Source organism: Podarcis erhardii (assembly GCF_964252035.2).
Source record: "Podarcis erhardii genome assembly, chromosome: 4".
Classification (NCBI taxonomy): Eukaryota; Metazoa; Chordata; class Lepidosauria; order Squamata; family Lacertidae; genus Podarcis; species Podarcis erhardii.
The window spans coordinates 49,313,795-49,335,664 of record NC_138508.1 but is presented as its reverse complement, the minus strand read 5'-3'; the positions used below and the strand labels follow the sequence as shown (position 1 = coordinate 49,335,664).

The 21,870-nt window shown below is 38.3% G+C and overlaps 1 protein-coding gene and 1 long non-coding RNA gene across 3 annotated transcripts in view; one reads left to right on the top strand and one right to left on the bottom strand.

The window, feature by feature from the left end:
• Window positions 1-21,330, top strand: part of LOC309340048 — a 36,181-nt gene extending 14,851 nt beyond the window's left edge. The window contains exon 2 of the long non-coding RNA XR_014155767.1: window positions 21,169-21,330. This is a non-coding gene — a long non-coding RNA (uncharacterized lncRNA). The remainder of the gene's footprint in view (window positions 1-21,168) is intronic.
• Window positions 4,676-21,870, bottom strand: part of CXADR (CXADR cell adhesion molecule) — a 34,907-nt gene continuing 17,712 nt past the window's right edge. Inside the window, exons 5-8 of one of the 2 annotated variants that reach the window (XM_081858537.1) lie at window positions 21,369-21,491; window positions 21,115-21,253; window positions 18,921-19,104; window positions 4,676-6,476 (exon numbers count right to left, since the gene is read on the bottom strand). In XM_081858537.1, the coding sequence (XP_081714663.1) occupies window positions 6,435-6,476; window positions 18,921-19,104; window positions 21,115-21,253; window positions 21,369-21,491 (488 nt within the window). In that variant the 3' untranslated portion in view covers window positions 4,676-6,434. Of the gene's footprint in view, window positions 6,477-15,097; window positions 19,105-21,114; window positions 21,254-21,368; window positions 21,492-21,870 lie in introns of those variants that run through there. The other variant, XM_081858536.1, reaches the window with a different exon arrangement.

The following is a 21,870-nucleotide window of genomic DNA, read 5'->3' as shown; positions in this document are numbered from 1 at the left end:
ATACGAATAATCTTCCCTTTTAAATATACAAGGTGTGCATAATTTCTTTAATTAATTCAATAGCTGTTTTGAAATACATAAAACAACTTAAGGGGGATAGATCAATGTGTATCTCCGCCTCCCAATGATTAGAATGAGGCTCACAAGAAGAGACATTCAGCCTAACCATCTTCAATTTGCTGCTACAAGCAGCTGAACTATATGCTGATTCAGTGTATTGAAATGAATGGAACTGGATTAGGCTTGTTTGTCTGCGTACACAAAGACACAAACACAGTAACTCGCCATATAACCATAAAGCATGGCCACAGTGCCATTTTACTGAATTTTGACTGTGATAGATGAATTCAGGAAGTTACCACAGCATTGAAGAGGTTTTCCACAAGGCTTCAGAGGCCAGTTTCAAGGAAAAGAAAAACATTGGATTCCCATAGGGAGAGTGCTTTTGATTTCCATTCTACACCACATCATGACAACTGAGACACTGCGTACCTTTGTGCATGGATCTCTTTGTTGTTGTTGCTGCAGCTCAGTTCCACTTAGATCAGAGGAGCAGGAAAAATAATTCTGTTCACTTCAGTAGAGACACAGGCACATTTTTATTATTTGCCTCTTTGCGCCCCACCCCCTTTATCAACAGACTTGCGGAAACATTAACAAACATTTAATTGTAATCCTAAATTACAAGCCTGCATTACTTAGCATTTGGCCTAATTTAATAAAAGGTTTTCTTCTAAATACCCATTGTAGCAGTTAGGAAATAAACGGAGGGTATGAGAAAAATACAGGGAATTAGGTTCTTCTTGGTTTTGATTGGTATCTAGTTGCTCTAAGCACTCATTTTATCTCATTACATTATTGGCTAAATACTATTAATGAGGTGATTATCCTGTATATCAGCATGGATCCCAGAGTATTAGCCATATGACACGCATTTGAGATTAATTAGGTTGTTCCAACTCCATATTTGGAATTCTATCTTTATACTTCTTAGTGAATTTGATAAGATGAATTATGTATGCTCTGCCACCTTGTTATACATTTGTTATCAGCTGTCAGTCTTCTTTGAGCCTGCCACCCCCTTCAGACACTAGTTCATGTCGTGGACTATTCACTAACATTATAACTACTTGGGCTCGGGGTATTTTTTATTCTTCTTCTTATAATAATTCCATGTCTCAGTTACCCTGAACAGACACTTAGGAAAGAATACTAGAACTCAGAAATTCACTTCACATAATGTTAAGCTACTTCTAACTGAAGAGCAAGTCAAAATGACAACCTAGACACACCCCAGTCAATTATCCGAAATCCCCAGCGTCCCCCCATGTCTTGTTTGAGTTGTTCCCAACACTTTCCATGCATGCAGATTACATTTCATGAGACAAACTCTTTAAATATTTACTTGTCAGCTCAGCCTAAAAGCAAAGGACGTTACAAAAGTTCAGACAAATGAACCATATTCTGAATATCCCCATTTCATGACCTATGAAAACAGCGAGAAAAGTCATTTGCACACAAATGTAAACCTTAGCCATAGGCTGTGCTGCAAACAAATTGGATATGAGAGGCAAACTGTGATTTCTTTGGGTTAACACCATTTGCTAATATTTAAGAATGTAAAAGTATACCAATGATCTAGCCAGCTAAATATTCCATGTGACAGTAAGCAAATGCCGCAGAGTGGCAAGCAGAGTGTGGGAGAAATCTCTCCTTTGGTTATTCCTCAGCATCTGACAATCAAAACAGCAGGTCAAAGGATCCAAGGGAGGGGGCACATTTATTACATTTTTATCCTAAGAGCTCAGCACAGCACCCCTGGTTGTTGCGAGGCAGCTAGGCTGAAAGACAGCAACCAGACCAAGGTCACCTAGCTTCTTGGCCATGTGGGGATCAGAACTTGGATTTCCCTGATTCTTTTCCAAAGATCTAATTACTGTACTGGATGGGCCTTTAACCACACCTTTTGATCCAGCTTATGCATTTTGGCCAAGCATGTACAGTCCCCTCCTTTCTACTGTGGACCTATATTTACTGGAGAGCCACATGTTTTGGAAGAAGCATATGCTTCTCCAAGTTTAAAAAGGAGGTTTAGATAGAGGTGCTGCTGGGGAAAAAAGAAGACGAGGAAATAGCTCCTTTGCAAAAGCAGCAATTTCCTTTAGCAGATAGCCTTCAAGCAGCTTCCACCTCAAAGCCTCATACTACTGTTAGAAATAGTTATAAACTTAAAACACATTGTATGATGGGTCATGAAAACACTGTGTCTTGGCTTTTAGGGTGGTGTTGTTTAGGGTGGCGCTGTGGTCTAAACCACTTAGCCTCTTGGGCTTGCCAATCAGAAGGTCGGTGGTTCAAATCCCTGTGATGGGATGAGCTCCTGTTGCTCTGTCCCAGCTTCTGCCAACCTAGCAGTTTGAAAGCATGCCAGTGCAAGTAGATAAATAGGTACCGCTGTGGCAGGAAGGTAAACGGCATTTCCATGCGCTCTGGTTTCCATCATGGTGTTCCCTTGTGCCAGAAGCAGTTTAGTCATGCTGGCCACATGACCCGGAATGCTGTGGGCAGACAAACACTTGCTCCCTCAGCCTGGAAGTGAGATGAGGACCGTAACCCCATAGTCGCCTTTGACTGGTCTTAACCATCCAGGGGTCCTTTCCTTTACCTTCTTTTTTACCTCTTAATTAGCCACCCTTCCCTGCGACGGAGTGAGCTCCCGTTGCTCTGTCCCTGCTCCTGCCAACCTAGCAGTTTGAAAGCACGTCAAAGTGCAAGTAGATAAATAGGTACCACTCCGGCGGGAAGGTAAACGGCGTTTCCGTGCGCTGCTCTGGTTTGCTAGAAGTGGCTTAGTCATGCTGACCACATGACCTGGAAGCTGTACGCCGGCTCCCTCAGCCAGTAAAGTGAGATGAGCGCCGCAACCCCAGAGTCGTCTGCGACTGGACCTAATGGTCAGGGGTCCCTTTACCTTCTTTTTTACCTCTTAATTAGCCACCCTTCACCATAAGGTCCCAGAGTGTGAAGAGTTAATTGCAATTTCAGCACCATTATCTGTGATCCAAATTGCTCCATGTTTTAGGTCTCTGAGTGATCTTTGTTGTAATTCTCCTCATTAACAATTTATTTTGACTCCTTTAGTTTTCACATTCCCTCCATCCTCTCCAGACTACAACAGCCACCCACAATTCTCTTGAGTCAGAGCTGTTCAATTACCTCCAAGAGATCTGTTTCCAAACAAGAGGTTTAAGGATTGCAGACTTCCTGAATAAGCACATTTTCTGTGGGTGAGTCAGCCAGCCCACAGAAAGAGATAATCCCTGGTAATAAACTACTGCTTTCTGCCTGAAAGAGCAACACACACCTTTTGCAGGAAGAAAGAGCAACTACCAGTTGTTGTTTTTAACAGAATGAAAGAATGTTGTCTTAGCTGACCTGCTTGTGTCGCAATCGATTTCAGGAAACCTGAGTTTGAGCAATAAAAGCAATTATCCCAAAATAATTTTTAAGCTACGAGTGTCATTTTCAATACTTTGTACATGGCATCAAATATTCAATTATACTTTACATAACATAACATTAGATCAAAATCTCCTGCTTCTTCATCAAGTCATACAACCTCTTTATTTGTTATTCAGAACGAACATTATGGCCAGCAAGGCACTTTTTGTTCCACACAGCAGGCTTCACATACCAAGAACTTCTTGTTTATTTCTAACCTCTTCCCAACACAGAGCTTCAAGGGAAGTATTGCACAGGTTGCCAATCCTCCTCCTCCCTTCATTAATCACCTGGATTTAAATTAAACATGAATCAACCTAACAATGTTGCAAAGTGGCAACACCTCAGTGTCCCTACTGGTACTGAAGGATGGGAGAGAATGGTGAGGTACCTTATGAACTTAAATAGAAGCATCCCCCCAGCATTCGATGGAAAGGTCATGCTAAAATTAGTTTATATTGGCTCAGGGTCTGGAATATTACTACTACAGTAAAATAAAATGCTTCAAATCTCAGTATGATGGAAGATACAAGTGCTGAAGAGGCACTGAAAAGGAGTTCATTTTCAGTTTCCTAGCACATCTTTCAAGTTCCAAGGTCTAGCAGCACATAACATCACATTGTTATGTGAACTATAGAAAATGTATACAGTGGCAACCAAATTGCTAAAAGCGTAATCTGAGACTCCATATGAAGCTGCCTTGTATCGATTTGGACACTGGTCCCTACAAGACGATGACTGGCAGTCGTTTTCCTGGGTTTCAGACAGGAATCTCAGGCAGCCCTATCTGGGGCTACCAAGGAATGAACCCAAGACCTTCTACGTACAAGCCAGAGATACTCTACCACTGAGATGTGGTCCTTCAGTTTGTTATTATTTACAGAAGATATTTAAAAGAACAGAATTTGTTTATTTTAATCTTATTTTATTTATTTTAATTTTTAATAAAAAAATGTTTCTAGCCTGCCTTTCTTCACACAGTGAAACTATGGGAAGGTAAAAGAAATTAAAGCGAAAAAAAATATCAATTACAAATCATCAAACAAACAATAAAACAGAAACTGATAAAAAATTATGGCAAAGTCAGTAGTACCAGTAAACCAGTATCAGAATCCGACCAAGTCATTAACATCCCACAAAAAGGCCCGTTGGAATAAATTAATTTTAGATTTCATTATTTATTAATTAAATGTATCTGCCACTTTTTACCAAAAAAATAAATAAATAAGGCGAAAGGCAATTTAGATAAGACTGAACCAGCAGAGGTCTTGTTTCCATCTCAGTCTGAGCTTTAGCCCCTAAAAGCTAACAGAGACCAACATCTAGCACATAATGCTAATTTAAGTGCTGTTAAGTGCTAAGAAGCAGAAGCTTAATCCAGGCAGGACAGAAACTATAGTAGTGGGTCAGTCTAGGGATAGAGTGTCCACAGATCTACCCATCTAGATGAGTGTGCAAGGTACAAGGTGTGGTGGAAACATCTTTCAGGAACAAGTTCCCTCATGGATGAACTTCTGGGACTGCATGCCAATGGTGGGCAGGACCAGTACTAAAATGGGCAGGGCTACCATATCTCTCTCTCCTCTATTCCCCCCCACACACACCAATTCACACACATCCACACATCATGTGCCTCCGTTCCCCTCCATTCATATTCTCTTATACACACAAAGTATTGAAAACGGTATTAGGAGTCTTGCCAGAGGGCAGTGTGATCTTCGTGGAGGAAGGAGGGGAGGACTAAGCAAGGGGTAGGCAACCTAAGGCCCATGGGCCACAAGTGGCCCACGGGGGTCGTTTAACTGCCCCCCGAACTGAGTTGCCCGCTCAGCAAGTCCCCACATGCTGCACTAAACCAGCACAGCGCAGGGACTCGCTTCCGCGGTGCCAGAAATTGCATCTGTGCAGACGCAGACGCCCGAAATTGCGGCCGCACACACGATCTGGCCCACAGAGGGATCTCCTCTGGAGTGAACCGGCCCAGGCGAGATAAACCTTGCTGACCCCTGGACTAAGCCTTGCCTCTATAGCTGTAACCCTCCTAAATAGCCCTCTGGGAGGGCATTAGGCCTGGAAAAAATGCTTCTCAGTGGAAGTAAATGGGTGGCTTTTATATGTCTTGTAAGTCAGATGTTCTCCACTCCAGCCTATTCTTCCTGCATATAAATATCAGCCAATACAGAATTCTGTGGGCTCACCCTCCTGAGAAGGAAAGTTGGTGGTGAACATATTATTCAATTGCACTGGCTTCTTATTTGTTTCAAGACCCAAATTGAAGTGCTAGTAATGACAATATCTAAGAAGCAGTCAGCAGGTTCACTGCAAAAAAAAATTTAAGAGCACAACACTTAAAATTACCGAGCCACCATGCAAATCATAGAAATCAATGGCGATTACAATAGTTCCCAACTTCAATGGATAAACATGTGCTGTACATGTAAGGTATCATCATACAAAATTTTATTAAGTGTTACAAAGCACAAGTATTTTTAAAAGGTGTGTTTATGTTTAAAAAAATCAGAAGATTAAAAAAGGCAGCACCAAAATATACAGTATGGAAGGCACATGTTGCTTCAAACATACTAATTCATTGCTAAGTGTAATTTCATACAAATCTAAGCAAATAGATTGAATTAATTAACCACAAAAAAATATGAGCTACATTGTTATCTGGGTTGATCTTTTGAATTTGCACGCAGATCCAGTGTTAACCTTCATATTTTCCCACATATTCATGTCTAGGACTATTACAATGGAAGAAATCTTTAAAGCAAAACATGTTGTAAACATTCAGCAGGCAAAATACTACCTGCAATATAAATTTAGTCTACATTACCATCTTGTCTGTAGATTCTAAAAGTTATGACAAAATACAGAGTACTTCATTTGTTCCGTAACTTGAAATTCATGACAAACAAGTTGTTTCTTCAAGTTTATACCACTGTTATGTCACCCATCCTGCATGCGTGGCCATACTATAAATAGAGAAAATATTATCAATCAATACAGAGCTCTAGTATATTCAAGTATAAATAATCAATTTGAACTGGAATATAAAAAAATTAATCCAGACACCCCTGAGCTGTAAAATTGTCGTGGCTGGATAACTGCAAGTCTAATTCAAATTGTAAAGTCAATGAAATTAAAATTGTATAAATGCTCCAGGATCCAAATTCTCCCCTCCAATAAAACCAGTTCTACGTATTCAAAAGGAATATTCATCAAGCTAAGTGGCTTAGGATTCTTTCTGTTGTATGTTTGTTTTATATAGGGTATCTCAAACCTAGTTCACAAACACAAGTGCTACTACTCTTTCCATCCCAGATTAGGAATATGTTATACATGAATTTTCTTTTTTACATATAATCAAATCATTCTGAACAAGATGGTGCACATTACAAAAGTAAGAAACACTGCAGAATCGCTTCTACTTCTGACTCCCAATTCTAAAGACTGAAGGAGCAGGTGGAAAGCAAGATGTAGAACTCAAGGTTACGAGTATGAGGCAGAATTCAAAAACACAAAACAATTGACATTTTTGACCCCCTACTTTTATTTTAATTTGTGTAGGTATCTTAGTTTGTTTCTGTAGTCAGTTTGAAATAAACTTTTCCTTCTCTGACTGTTGCATCTCCCTCCCAAATTTTCACTCCAAATTCTTATCAAGTTCTGCAAGCTGATGTTCCACTGACATTATTCGCATAACTGTCTCCAAGGCTGTTGCCTTCTTTTAATTCTTATTCATTCTGCTTTCATCTCTAGGTCTAGGTCTGTTATCATTTTAATGATCATTCTTTTTTTAAAAAAACTTTTTTAGAGGGGGGGAACCCAGAGGACTCAGTGTTATAAGCTTCAGACAGTCTTTTATTAAGCCTTAAAACCTTCTGAATTTTGCACAATGGTCTGGATCTAAGATTCCACTTGTGGGAGGGATGTATCCAGCTTAGCTAAAGAACAGAAGAATGACTATCCAGAAGATATTTTGCTGATTGTGCAAGCACTTGCAAAACTATTTGCACAAAATCATTTCCTATTTATGCCTAAATTCAATATTTGTACATTTTATTTTATTTATATCTCACACCTTCAACACTGCAGTGCTCTCAAGAGTGGTTTACAGCTTAAATCCCTTGCATATATGCAAAGTGAGTCCTAGTCCCTGATTTAGGATTTAAAAAATAGGTATGTACTGTATTGTATGTAAAGTGCACCTTTTTGGACCAAATTATGTCACAAAAATTAGGGTGTGCATTAGATTTGATGGCGCCAGCTAATACTTTTTTGGTTTCAAGCATTTTTTGAAAACTGAGGTGCGCACTACGTTCACTGGTGCATTAGAATCACATAAATATGGTAGTTAATGAGAGCCCACTAACATAAAACTAATTTGCATGCTACAATGTCCCAGGTTTCGGTATGGGCAGGAACTCATTGACCTAGGGGTGAGCAGAATTTAGGCTTGTGGGATCTACTGGGGTTTTTTTCTTCTAAAATACCCAAATCCCTCAACTAGAGCCAGGTGCAAAACAATGGTAATGGGGAAAACATAGAATGATAAATATTTAAGAAATAGATGCCAGTTAAGGGGAAAGGATTTTTTTTAACTTTGTACAGGAACAACATAGCATAAGAAACAATGGATATGCCGAAATAGCCACAAATCTTTCTTTATTCCATTTATGAATCGCTTGCCATAAAGCATTTAAAAGCAATTTTAAAAAGAAAAACATCTACAATAAAAATATGTATTTTAAAAAGTTCAAGTACAATACAGATAGTCATTTAAAATACTGGCTGGAAAAGGAAGGCCTTCAGCAGGAATAAAAAATATAAGAGAGAACCTCTGTCTGATACGTAACAGACTTTTAAAGGATATTAATGTTGCAAGTATTCATTAGAAGTACTGGAAGCAAATAAAGCAGAATGCCCTGGTTAGCTCAATTTAGGTCTACTAACAGACTACCTGTCACAAGGAATCTTAAACCAAGGGATTTTCTCAGCCAACAAAACTACCTCTTTCCCTTATAAGCACATCATCACTGGAAACAAGGGAGAATTGATGTCTCAACTTTTTGTATGATTTGGCATGATCAGGGTGTACTATTTCTGCTCTAGAGAAGTGTTCTTCCCTGCTTCCAGAGTCTTCTCATCTGATGCATTAAGACCTGTCCCAGGAATTTATATCTCCCTAGAAGGGCAGTGAACCAAAAAAGATTTTTTCCAAGTGCCTTAGATAAGTTTGGTCTTTGATGAACTGACATGTTAGTGGCTTCTTCCTCTGACAGCTTTGCTATAAAAGGAATTTAACTTTGGGCTTTATAGCTATTGATGTATCAGGAAAATTTATATTAACACAGTGAGAACAACAGATCGGTTCATGCAAAAAAAAAAACAAATGTCCCTGACTTCACACAGTGGAATTTTAGGTGTTTGGTGAACAGTATGTTTGCAACTGAACTACTCATCTTTTCAATAATGGCAGGGTGAAATATCAGCCCCTTTAGTTCCATTATAGTGTGTGTGTGTGTGTGTGTGTGTGTGTGTGTGTGTGTGTACATACTCTCTCTCTCTCTCTGGGAACAGCTGCATGCCAAAACTCTTTCAAAATTCAATGCAGTGAAATAATTATGTTTTATAATATTTTATTAACCAAGGATGTTCTATATTCAAGATACAGAAATTCACTATGTGGAATTGAAAGAAACTCCATAGGGATGAACAGGAAATGAAACTTAAATTGGTTTTTTAGAACCAATGCAGTTTTTAAAAGAAAGTTTATAAAGTATCGTCACTCAGAGGAAGAAAATGCAAAGCTTTATCACCATGAAGGGGAATAAAACATTTTAGATAGTCTGTTATGCATTAACAAATCCAAGCCAAATGTTTCCTAAATCAAAACTTTTAACAGTGGTATAGGATGCTTCAAAAATGTGATATGCAATCACTAAAAGAAAAAAAAATCTCATAAAATTAATATACCACTTGGTTGTAAGAAAGAAAGACCTCAAAATTGTTTACAAAAAGAGTAAAACAATGAAATTTATGCCACAAGGGTGAATGAATTATTTTTCTATCAATGCAGTTTTATTATTCAGGTATGGCAGTGTCAGCCTATTTAAAGGACAATATGCATTTGCAAAGCACCCCTCCTCCTCCACTTACTTAAAATGCTTTGCAAAATACTGAATAATGCTATAAGCAGCTGAGTTGGGAAATGGTTGGTGCATGTTGTATAGACAAACTCTTTTATGAGATTATGTAGTCTTTGAGTAGTCTTATACCAACCCCCCCACACACAAGGGAATTTTTTTACACATTTACTAAAGTCAAAAGGAATCAAGACACAAGGGTCTACAAATGGGTCATGTCATACATCTAAACTTTTCACCATTTTAAGACGATAAGCAGCATAAACTAAAAAGTATTTCTACTGTTTCTAACCAATATTAAGCAACATTTACTGCAACAATGAGGAACTGCTTACTTTACCACAGAGGTCAATATTTATGGTTTATATTTTATTTAGGCCACCCCATTCTAAAAGGAAGTACCTGTCAACGTGTGTGTGTGTGTGTGTGTGTGTACACACACACACACACACACACACACACAAAGCAGCACGGCTTGGTTCCCCCCACCCCCAGGCAAAAAATATTTTGCAGTTAGGTTGTCAACCCAAGATCCAGTTTTCAGCCTACTCTTTGTGATATTATACCTCAAAACGGAACAAGCAAGATCACAAGAACATTTACTTAATGTTGGCAAATTCATTTTCAATTGTCATTCGGATTCTCCTCCATTCTCCACCCCTTTCTAATCCTGGTTATTAACATCAGTCCAGGTATTTATCGGTGGTCTGGTTTGCATGACACACTTAAGACAAACATTGGTTTAGTGAGATTGTGAAAACATGTGGGCTCACAACATACCTGCTTCTCTGCTGTTCTGAGTTAAGCCAAAGCTTGCCTTACTGTGTTGTCCAAACTGAAGCTTATAGTAAAGGCAGAGGTGCTGTGTGGATAATTGATCTGGATAATTGATCAATTTCCTGCTTTGGATGGGATTTTTGTCTGGCTGGAATGTTTTTGTTTGGCTGGAATGTGTCCTTTAACTTCTGCCTCTCTGTGGTCTGGATGGAGTGTAAAACCCAACTCTCTGTACCAAGGAAAAACTTGCATTAGTTGCTTAGCCCACTTTAGCCTTTGGCCCTTTCTGGCACGGAGGCCACAGAAGGATGCCCAGATGGGAATGGGGCTTTTGGTGTGAAAACAAAGTTCCCCGCCCCAGCCAAAATCCAGCCTTAGGGTTACCAGTGCATGAGCCACACTGCTTAGGCTATGTTAAGAACCAGTGTAGCCCAAGGTTAAATAAAACTTGCAGTTCAATGGGGGAAAGTATTCATCTATAGGCTGAGATCCAATATTTGTCACTCCATTCCCTGAAGCTTCTACTCCTATTCCCAGAGATATGTTAAGTCCCACAGATATTTGTTGGCATCCGTCTGTCCCAGGAGACACTGGAGGACTGCTCCTTTGAACTGTTGGAAGGTTGCTGTAGACAAAGATATGGGAGACCTGTTTTGTTGCAGCTGGGGCAAATGAAGGCACCCGGTTGTGCTGCTGCAGATGAATCATGGTGTTTCTTCTCTCTGTGCTCCCCCCAGCAGTCGTTCCTTCTCTGGTCACTGCTATTGATACGCAACCTGACTATGTCTCCAGGCACTGTGGTTGTCTGCACACGGCAGGATTGATGTTGCCAGTCTTCACGTCACATTTGCAGACATCTTCGTAACGCAGTAGGTCTGCCAATGAACCTGGTGTCCTAAGCCCCATAGAGCACATCCTTGGGGATCCTGCCATCTTCCATTCTGTGGACATGACCAAGCCAGCATAGGTGTCACTGAGAAAGGAGTGCAAACATGCTTGGAATGTGGGAGAGCACATATTTGTTTGAAACTCTGTACTGCCACGTGACACCCAAAATCTTCAGTCCATATGAAAGGCATGAGGCGTCGCTCCTGATGGTTTTAAGTTGCCCATGACTAACAAATTGCACTACCTCTTTCGTTTGTTTTGTTAAGCATATTGTATTACTGGAAATACTACAGTATGGATGGTTATAGAATTAGAGGTGATGGGAAAGGGCAATCTATTTACTACCAGAAAGCAGTAGCATCTAGCACAGAGAAAGCTGGCAGCTACAACACAGGCTCTCAACTATGTTCCTCAATTCACCAGCTGTGCCCAGAGATGTCAGCTTGCTTCAGCCTCAAAACTAATCATTCACTAGTCCAAAGCCTTGCATAGCTTTTGTGCTTTATTAACTTGGCACCCGTATGATTCAGTATAGCGAATTAGATAAAAGTAACAGAAAAAGGTATAAGCAGAAAGGGAATGAAAGTCCTAAATTGATTTATAATTTTATCAAGTATCTTTTTTTTTTTTCATAATAATTTTTATTCAATTTTCCATATCTTTTTTTTCCATAACAAAGAAAACAAAACAATAAAGAACATGCAGCATGTATAATTTCCAACTCTTAATTTCATAGTCCTTACTCTCCCGACTTCCTCGTACCTCCCCTTTCTGCATTCTCATGTCGAATTAATTAATTAACAAATCCCTCCCTTACTTTCAAATTAATTATAAAAACATTCAATTTCTTCCACTTAACCATTATCGCTATTAACCCCTATTTTTCTTATTCAACATCTATCTAGCATTCACTAATTTTGGAATATTTCTTTAAATAGTCTTTAAATTTTTTCCAATCTTCTTCCGCCGTTGCTCTTCCCTGGTCTCGGATTCTGCTCGTCATCTCTGCCAGGCCCATGTAGTCGATCACTTTCATCTGCCACTCTTCCACGGTGGGTAGGTCTTGTGTCTTCCAGTACTTTGCTATAAGAATTCTTGCTGCTGTTGTAGCATACATAAAAAAAGTTCTATCCTTCTTTACAACCGATTGGCCGACTATGCTCAGGAGAAAGGCCTCTGGTTTCTTAGGAAAGGTGTACCTAAGTACCTTTTTCAGTTCATTATAGATCAGTTCCCAGAAAGCCTTAATCCTTGGGCACGTCCACCAAAGGTGAAAGAATGTTCCTTCTCTTTCTTTACACTTCCAACATTTGTTCTCGGGCGAATGGTAGATTTTCGCAAGCTTGACTGGGGTCATGTACCACCTATAAATCATTTTCATAATATTTTCTCTCAAGGCACTACATGCCGTGAATTTCATCCCGGTGGTCCATAACTTTTCCCAGTCAGCAAACATTATGTCATGACCAATATCCTGCGCCCATTTAATCATTGCAGATAATTTTATCAAGTATCACACCTTTGACAACAAACGAATTCTACTCTTCATATTTTCAGAGTAAGAGTGGGATATAATTTATTATTAGAGCTGCATTATACTACAGGACCAGTAGTATAACAATTATAGTATTCTCAGGTTTTGATTTCTGAGCATCATTAACTATCCTTTGCAAGCTTTGAGGGAAAGCCTTTCTGGGCTTTGTGAATTTTTATCTCAACCCATAATCTTAAAATTGGCTTCAGAAGTTATGACGACATGTTTTTCTTTAAATCAAAAGTAGAACTTTTGCAGTCATAACCCGAATGGGAAAACTACACAAATTTCTACACACAAAGAGAATTTTAAAAGTATTAGCTTAGAATTTGCATGCAGTCTGGGGACAGTACCCATAGCTTACAGCACAGTCTGGCATGAATAAAGTGCCTATTTTTATTTTTTTCCCTTCTCTCCTCCCTATAAATTCTAATTGTTGTTGATACGAAGTACCTTTTGCTTATGGTCGCCATTTAACGTTAATAAACATTTCATATCTGTAGTATTTGTAATAATTGTTAACTTTGTGAATATATTCAGAAACGTTTACCCGGGTGTTTATTGTTTTATTTTTAACTTTAGGTAATTGTTGCTCTAATGTAAAGTGAATATGTATCTCATTGCAACAATGTTAAACAGATGAAAATGAATAAAAACTATGTTACAAAAACATGAATGAGTTTAGGGTTTTCTCATGTTCTCTAGTTTTCCAAATCTCTGTAATACTGGTGGGAAAGTATCTTATCATTAGTTTCACCCCAATCTTAAACACTACAGGAACCCCTGTTGTGAACAAATATTCGTATTTTGCTTTTAGATAGTTACTGAAACTTTCCCTTAGGGGAGGCTCAGCCATTTTATACTACTAGCAAGTGGAATCTGTATGATTTAATACGTGGTTTTAGATTGTTATGTATAAATTTTTTTTTATTGCATATGGATTTTTGTTTTTACATGTCTTTCCTACAGACACACTTGTTGGGAAGCAGTTTATAAACCCTGAAAGCAAATAATGTACTAAGCTCTCTTCCTGTTACAACAATGAAAAGGGCTAGCTACTTTCAAAAATCCAGACTCTTATTTGTGGAAAACCTGGAAAAAAAATAAACTATCATGCCTGCTACCAATTTCTGAAAATCCTAAAGAGATTTAATGAAGGATTTATAAACAGCTTCCCAAGAAGTGCTTCCAAGTGCTTTGCACAACAGAAATGTAAAAAACCAAAATATAATTAAAATATATACAGAATAACATCCAGACACTTACTCCAGACTCCATTCTTGATAGACCTGCTCTTTCTATATAATGAAGGTACAGTATACAAAAAAACAACAACAACACCTCAATAGTTTCAATGTTCACACACCTACTCATTCAATCATCTGTCTGACAACATACATTATACTGTAGTTAAAATATCTAAAATCCAATAATAAGCACAAGGCTGAACAGATATGCAATAACAAAGCCATTACTTTTTACAAGCCATCTTTATGTTTTCATAAAACATGTCGCCATCCTCTGGAAATACAAAGTTCATGTGATTTGCATTGCGTTAAAAATATTTTATGTGATTTTCCTTTTCATGAAAGGGAGAACATAAAACTTACTAAATATATAGAAAGCACACACCAACCAAGTATTGAGCATATTCAGGAATACAAATATGCAGGAGTATAAATACTTAAGATAAAAATACCCCAAGGTTGCTGGCCATACTGGGTGTGCAGTTATTACGATTTTCCCTTTTGGACTACGTGCAGATTGAAAGCTGAAGTTCCACACACAGCCAGGCATGATTGAAGCTTAATGTTGGCTGCTTTCGTGTTGCGTCGAGTCCAAATTATGCTTAGGCACCTACTTGGGAAGTGTTAAGGTTTAATTCCATGTTTCACTGTCCCTTGGATGCAAAGGCAACTGCATTAGCACAGTAGAAAGTGTGCATCAATATAGCTGACAGCCACCCTAAACCCACAATTCCTTCTAGTTTGCTGTCTGATGTGTTAGAATACATTTGCAAAAAGGCTTGTGGATAAGCTGACATCTTTCATGCTGACACAAATTATACCTCAACAGTTAGATGCTAATAAACAGGACAACTGCCCCAGCTTTCCGCATGGTTTTACTTTCTATCTTAATTTTTAAGAATGACCACAATCAACTTTCACAAAAACGAATAATCCTTTCAAAATTACTTACAGGGGAAGATGGGGGCGGGTACAGAGAGAACACACACTCAGACACTGTATCAGAATAATAGTTTTCACTAACAACTTTATTTCAAGTAATACATAAGTCATGAAACTACAACAATTTGGGACTTGTCCTACAAATTTCAGTGCTTGTACTTCAGAAGTCTGAAAAAGCGAATTGCATACAAACTGCATTCATTGCCAAATCCAAAACCTATCACGGTGCCTCATTAATGTCCTGTATTATTGCTCCAATTGCTGAGTTATACACTAACACCAAATGGGCCTAAGCATTCTTAATAATGAGCAAAAACTAGGAAGGTCCACAAGTACATTTATCCCATTGCCTTTAAACAAATGAATTACCACAAATGAATTACCCTTTGTGCGACAACGACTTGTACATGCCAAGAAAAATGAATTATTTCGTAAGAGGAACAATATCAAGATTGCCTCTATCAACAGTGAGGAGGCTCAAACCCAAGGAGATGATATTCAAAATTTTGTTACTGACGTTTTTAAAAATAATCCCTTTTTTAAAACTATTATCAGTTCAATGTTATGAGGGCGTGCCAATCAGGAATACTGTTAAATATTTATTTGCTTAAATGTATGGTAATACATTTAAATTATTAAATCATTCTAGGTACCATCTTTTGATTGAAAACAAATGTATTTCATGAAGACTGCGATTTTATATTTAAGCTAAAACAATTGCCATTTTAAAATCAACAACATACGAAACTGCTGTGAATGAACTACCTTACAGATGGCGCTAATATTTTTATTTAACTGCTTGCTGCCTTTCAGAGAGAGGTTTAGCAGAAGTACTATTACCATCTGAAGACTTTTACTTAGGTTATTCTGCTACCTCCTCCCATCTAGCAACTGGGATGACATTATTTTTTCTTCTACATAAATCAGTATCTGACATCTATTTTTTAAATGTCAAATCAATGCAGACCATATTAACCTTAATCCCTACATACCAGCTTCCCCTCTCTCAAACACTGATTGTGCTGTTGTTGCACAGCTCCTCTACAGATAATCAGCATCCAGATGGTAAATTAGTACAATAATGAACTGGCTGTGTTGACACTATTGGTATGCAGGGGCACAGTGCCATCCCAGGCCATGACCTCTCTCCCTTTTCCTGCTTCCTGGTTTGTCAAAGCAACAACACACACAGCCTAAAGAAAATCTGACAGTTTACCACGGGAAACTTTTTCGGACCTTATCATGTTTATAATAGCAGTGTCCTTCAGACTGGTGTTTTGGTTATTCAGTAGGGTCTAGAAGTTAAGTGCTTAGAGCAAAGTCTGTCCCAAGTCACTTCTTACCTAAACATATAGATCTGCTATGTCAGTTCCTATTACTACAATCTCCATGCAATTTTATAAACAAGCAGACACTGTCAAGGTCCCAAAGCCTAAGAGCTATGTTTTGAAGGCTCATCGTGCTATCCTTCATTCTACCCATTTATTACTTTCATGTGAGATGACAAGTTAATAAATATGCAGAAATTCTTCTGACTGGTGTGCTACCACACAATTATGCCTTTTGCCCATTTATACCACAAGTAGAGAGTACTGAGAAAATGCTATATGAATATACCCCATGTTTATCAACTGTGCAACACAGCATTTTTAAATCGTTCAGTGAGAGTTAATCTACTTAAGCAGTGTGGCAGAATTATAGAATCTGGACTGTATTACTTCAGAAACAGTGCAGAAGGGTAACCTTTTTGAATAGCAGTGTGTGCTCCCCACCCCCTCAAAAAAAAAAAAAAAAAACAATGGTTCTACCATGTTACATATTTAAAGGAGGCTTGCTTTCATATTGCATGTTTAGGTATTATTATTATCATCATCATCATCATCATCATCATTATTTGTCTCCTCTTTTCAAAAGCCACATGTTAAATTCCTAATCATCCATCTGTCTGGTGTAACACAGTAGATAAACAAGTTTTACAGGAAATAGTAACAATCCCCATGAAGGTATCATAGACACAGCAACAAACAAAAAGGAGTCATTTTGAAATACAGGACATTATGACATTATGTAGGCAATTGAGCAACATCCAAAACATTGGCAAGGGAGAAAAAAATTAAACATCAAGTAAGAAGGAATTAAGTCACAGTGTTGCGTTGAAAACTATACCTTCATCTTGTAGCACCTTTAAAAAAAGTAAAGTCAGGCACCAGAATATTCCATAATTGAAACTTAACTTACAATCAGATGTAAAGTTTATTGAAAAGGCACAGATGAAAAAAAAAAAGGATATTCAATCCAATGGCATCAGATAATCTAAAACATCTCAGTATATGAATACTATTTACACACTTACAATCTATTCACTACCAAAATTCATCAGGGCGTATGTACTTCACATAAGAGTCCTGATGTGAAGTTATGCAATACTCACTATAATACATGAAAATATCAGATCTACCCAAGTTAAGAAAATCATAGATATTTACAGCATTGGTTTTTTATCTGATGTTTTCATAGCTACACACACAGGTAATCCAAATTTCTTCAAGTTGGAAGAGCAGATAATGCAGACATTGTATTTACTAACATCAGATCAAATAATACACAGTAATATAGCTTACTGCAATGGCAGTTTAAATATCTGCTGATATTTAAATCCGTGGAATTATGACAGGGAACATTTCTATACAAATTCAGTATCAATGGCTTCCTAGTAATTCATCTGGTTATTTAAATAAACAGATAAAAGGCTATAAATTAAGTAGAGGTTTCACTTTTATGGCCTCCTAGGCTTTTCTTTTCTGTTTTCTAATTAAAATAGTATAGGAACACAGATGAGAGGAACAACCAAAAAATATTATCAGAAGGTATTGGAAAGAGCCATTGAAGGTATCAATACTGCAGGAAAGCTAGGGGACAAAATCCTTAAGTCCTTCACTATCGTTACACAACATAAAGAGCAATATTAAATATCCCAAGAACACACAAGTGATAGTGGGTTTTTTAAAAAACAAACAAACAAACCCGCAATTCAGACTTCTGCACACACAAATCCGCAGAAATTCAGAGTGTCTGACATGCAGCAAGTATTGGTTACAGAATGCCAAGTGTTAATTTAGAAATAAGACTTCAGTTTTAAAGTTTCTTTTTTAAAAAATCAGGTGCTTATTGTGCAAACACACACAGTGTTATGTATCCAAAAATAAAGAGGTTTATGCTCATGGGGCAAGCAGTACAAGATATATTTAGTGGCTGCATGGTCATAGTAAATTACTATCTTCCTACAAGAGAAAGAGACCAATGGTAGTGCCTTCTGAACAACTGAAATAAAAAATCAACCAAGCTGGTTGTGTCTAGCTGGAACTGACAATTCATTCAGTTTAAAGTTGTTGATAAAAATATTCCGGGGTCTATATTACAAGAATTTACGTCCATCTTTTACACAAGACATTTCCATCACTGTAACAGATGTTGAATATATTTCATTCACTCTAAAAATGTAAGAACAAACAATTCATGTCATACAGTTCAGTATCTCCTAATATTATCAAAAATTCAGAGCAAAGGGTTCATTTAACAACCCATACAGAATTTAAATATTGCTAGTGTTTCATGTTTACTCAGAGATGACAAAACTTTCTTCAAAAGTTTCAGTTTTTAGTGTATATGGTCAAAATTGGTACAAAGGTGGTAAACAAAGCGCACTTGTCAATGCTCGAGATCAATTCTGTGCATATTTAAAAGTGTAGAACTGGAACAAGTTAATGCACTGAACTGCAGAAAGTATAAATTAATGCTGTACTATACTATGGAACCATCTTTGCTTTGTGCTGGAATCATCACAGGAATTGCTCCCATTCTACTTAGATTAGGTGCAGCTACCTTTGGTGGTTGAAAATTTGGATTCTGAGGAGTACGCTCAAACTCTTCACTTGGTACTTTGTTGTATTGAGTCTTGGCATATCCATCCATATTGGAAGGAGACATTGAACCCAAAGAAGAGCGATTACTCCCTATATAGCTTCGGGCTGTTGAACCACGACTCTTCGGAGGAGGAACGTCCTCTCTGAAAAATTAAGCAGATTTTTAAAATTACTTAAGAGTCTTGTAGAAAGGAAAACCCAAACACTTAGAAACATCCCTATCCATATTGACTTGGTACCATTTATTTCAATGAAACATTGCCTCAAGGCCCCGCTCTGCCTATCCTGGCACCTGAGGTCTGTAGGGAAAGTGGTCTTTAAGGTATTTGGGGCTTTAAGCACCATCCTGAGCACCTGAATTGGACCCAGCAATGAACTGCCAACTAGTACAGCTGTTTCAAAACAGGGGTTATATGGGATATAAACAGAAGCCTAGCCAAAAGTCTGGCTGCTGCATTTTGGACCAATCAGTTTCCAAGTTGCCATACAATCTGGAAGTTACCAGAGCATGGAGTACAGGGACCAGAGTTGGCAAACCAGCCAGAGGTGAAAAAAGGAACTCCTAGCCACCAAATCCACTTGAGCCTGCAATGATCCAACAGCACTTCCAAGCTGTGAACCTGCCCCTTCTAGGGGAGGGCAACTCTGTCCAGGCAGGCCATCTCCCCACCTCCTGCACATGAGAACTTGGAACACACAACACCCGTCTTTTCAGGATTCAGCTTCAGTTTATTGGCCCACATCCAGCATATCCCCTCATCCAAGCACCAATCTAACACCACAACTAGACCAAAGAGACAGAGCTGGGAGTCAACTGCATATTGATGACAATTCTAATATCCTGATGACAACTCCCAGAGGTTTTGCAAAAGATGCTAAATAGCATGGGGTGGGGGCCCAAGATTGAACCCCGCAGGATCCAACAGGACAACTCCCATGGCACTGAATAGTAGCCTCTCATGATTACTTTCTGAAAATGGCCCTGGAGATAAGAGTGGAACCACTGAAACAGTGTGCCAACCTTCTGAGACACTTCAGAAGGATACTGTGGTCAACAGTACTGAAAGCTACCAGAAAATTGAAGAAAACAAGCAGAGTTCCACTCTCCCCAGCTCTCTCCCAATAAATGTAATCAACCAGGGAGACCAAGGCAGTTTCAGTGCCATGACCAAGCCTGAACTCAAGACTGGAATGGATTTAAATAATCAACTTCTTACAAGCATGCCTGAATCTGGACCACCACCACCTTCTTGAGCACCTTGCCCAGGAAGGGGGAATTTGCCACTGGGTGATAATTGTCCAGGGTATCTTCTTAAGGAGAGGGAGCACCACTGCTGATTAATCACCCTCTGGACCCACCCAGTCAACCCCTACAGCTTGTCCACATCATCCTCAAGCTGCAACTACCTAAACTGATCCATTATAGATGGAGCTGCAGACCCCTCAATCGGATTTGCTCTTATTGTGGCATCCAATGCCACTGAAATCTAAGTGATTTTGTCCCTAAAGTGCCTTGCAGAGTTGTTACAGCAGGCCTTCAATGGTGTCAAAGCAAGGCTCTCTTGGTCAGGTGACTCTGCAATGGTGTGTTGGATGGATACTTGTGAATGCAATGATGGCCAAGAAACGTTCTTTGTCGCCACCACTAAATAGCTGAAGCATGAAATACTATACCAGGTGCTTGATCCAAGGAATGACTACACATTTATGAAACTGCCTCTTAGGGGCCAACTTTGGCACATACACTACATAGTCTTCCCTGCATTTAAAGGATGTTTGTATAGATTAAGCAAGGTGGTGATTTTTTAGTGAAATAGCTCAAACTGGTAGCTTATGTACTACTTTCCCCAGGGCAAGTTGTTAGGATATTTTAGTCTTATAAACCCTATACATACTATTGTATATATTTAATATTCTTTAAATATATTTAATATTCTTTAAATTGCTTGTATAAGTTATAAGTAACTTTGAGCTTTCAAACTGAGGACAGGGCAAGGGAAAAGTATGAAGTCAAAGAAGTACATGAGTAGATGTCAACGTTTCTGGTATTTCATGCAAGTTGGTTAAACTATATGCCTTTGTCAAAACATTTTGTAAAATTGACAATTAAATTTTTGAGCTCATGCCTAGTTTCTCATGCCAGAGTGACACACCTTATATCATGATGCACTTCTTTTTCGTATTTCTTCTCTCTTTGTTTCTTGCAGCAACAGAAGATGATAAAAGCTAATAAACAGAGTCCTAAAAGAGTCCCTATTACAGCTCCAGCAATGGTTCCAGCTCTATTCACCGCTAAAACAAATAGAACAATAATGTATGAGATGGCAGGAATTAATTCTTCAGTTTAATGATAAAGCCTTACCAAATTATTATTTCTATGTTTTTGCTTTCAAAACATAATACTTACGAGGGGTGACATTCAGCACAAGAGAACACTCATCTGCACCAACTCTGTTGGAAGCTACACATTTGTATGTGCCAGAGGAAGCCCGAGAAGCATTTTTAATCAAAAGATCACCTGTATCTGAATCTGTAAATATATATATACATATAAACTTCATTAGAATTTGTTAAAAGTAGCATTGGTAGGAATAATCAATAAAGCATGGATTTATGTTCTTACGTGTTTAACTTTTGACTGTGTATATTACTTACACAAAATAATTCAACACAGCTAAGGTGCAGAAGAAGTTTGGTTTCCAAACATATTCAGAGACACTCACTCTGCCAACTCACTCACCCCATTCCTATTAGGGGCTGCTGCTATAATCACCCTCCAAATCAAGATGAAGTAGCTTTGAGGTACCAAACTGATTAGCAACCAAATCTGCTACTGCTATTTAGATGTTTACTAGCTATAACTTAAACTGACTTTTCATAAGGTGTCTGGAAAAACTCCTGCCTCTACA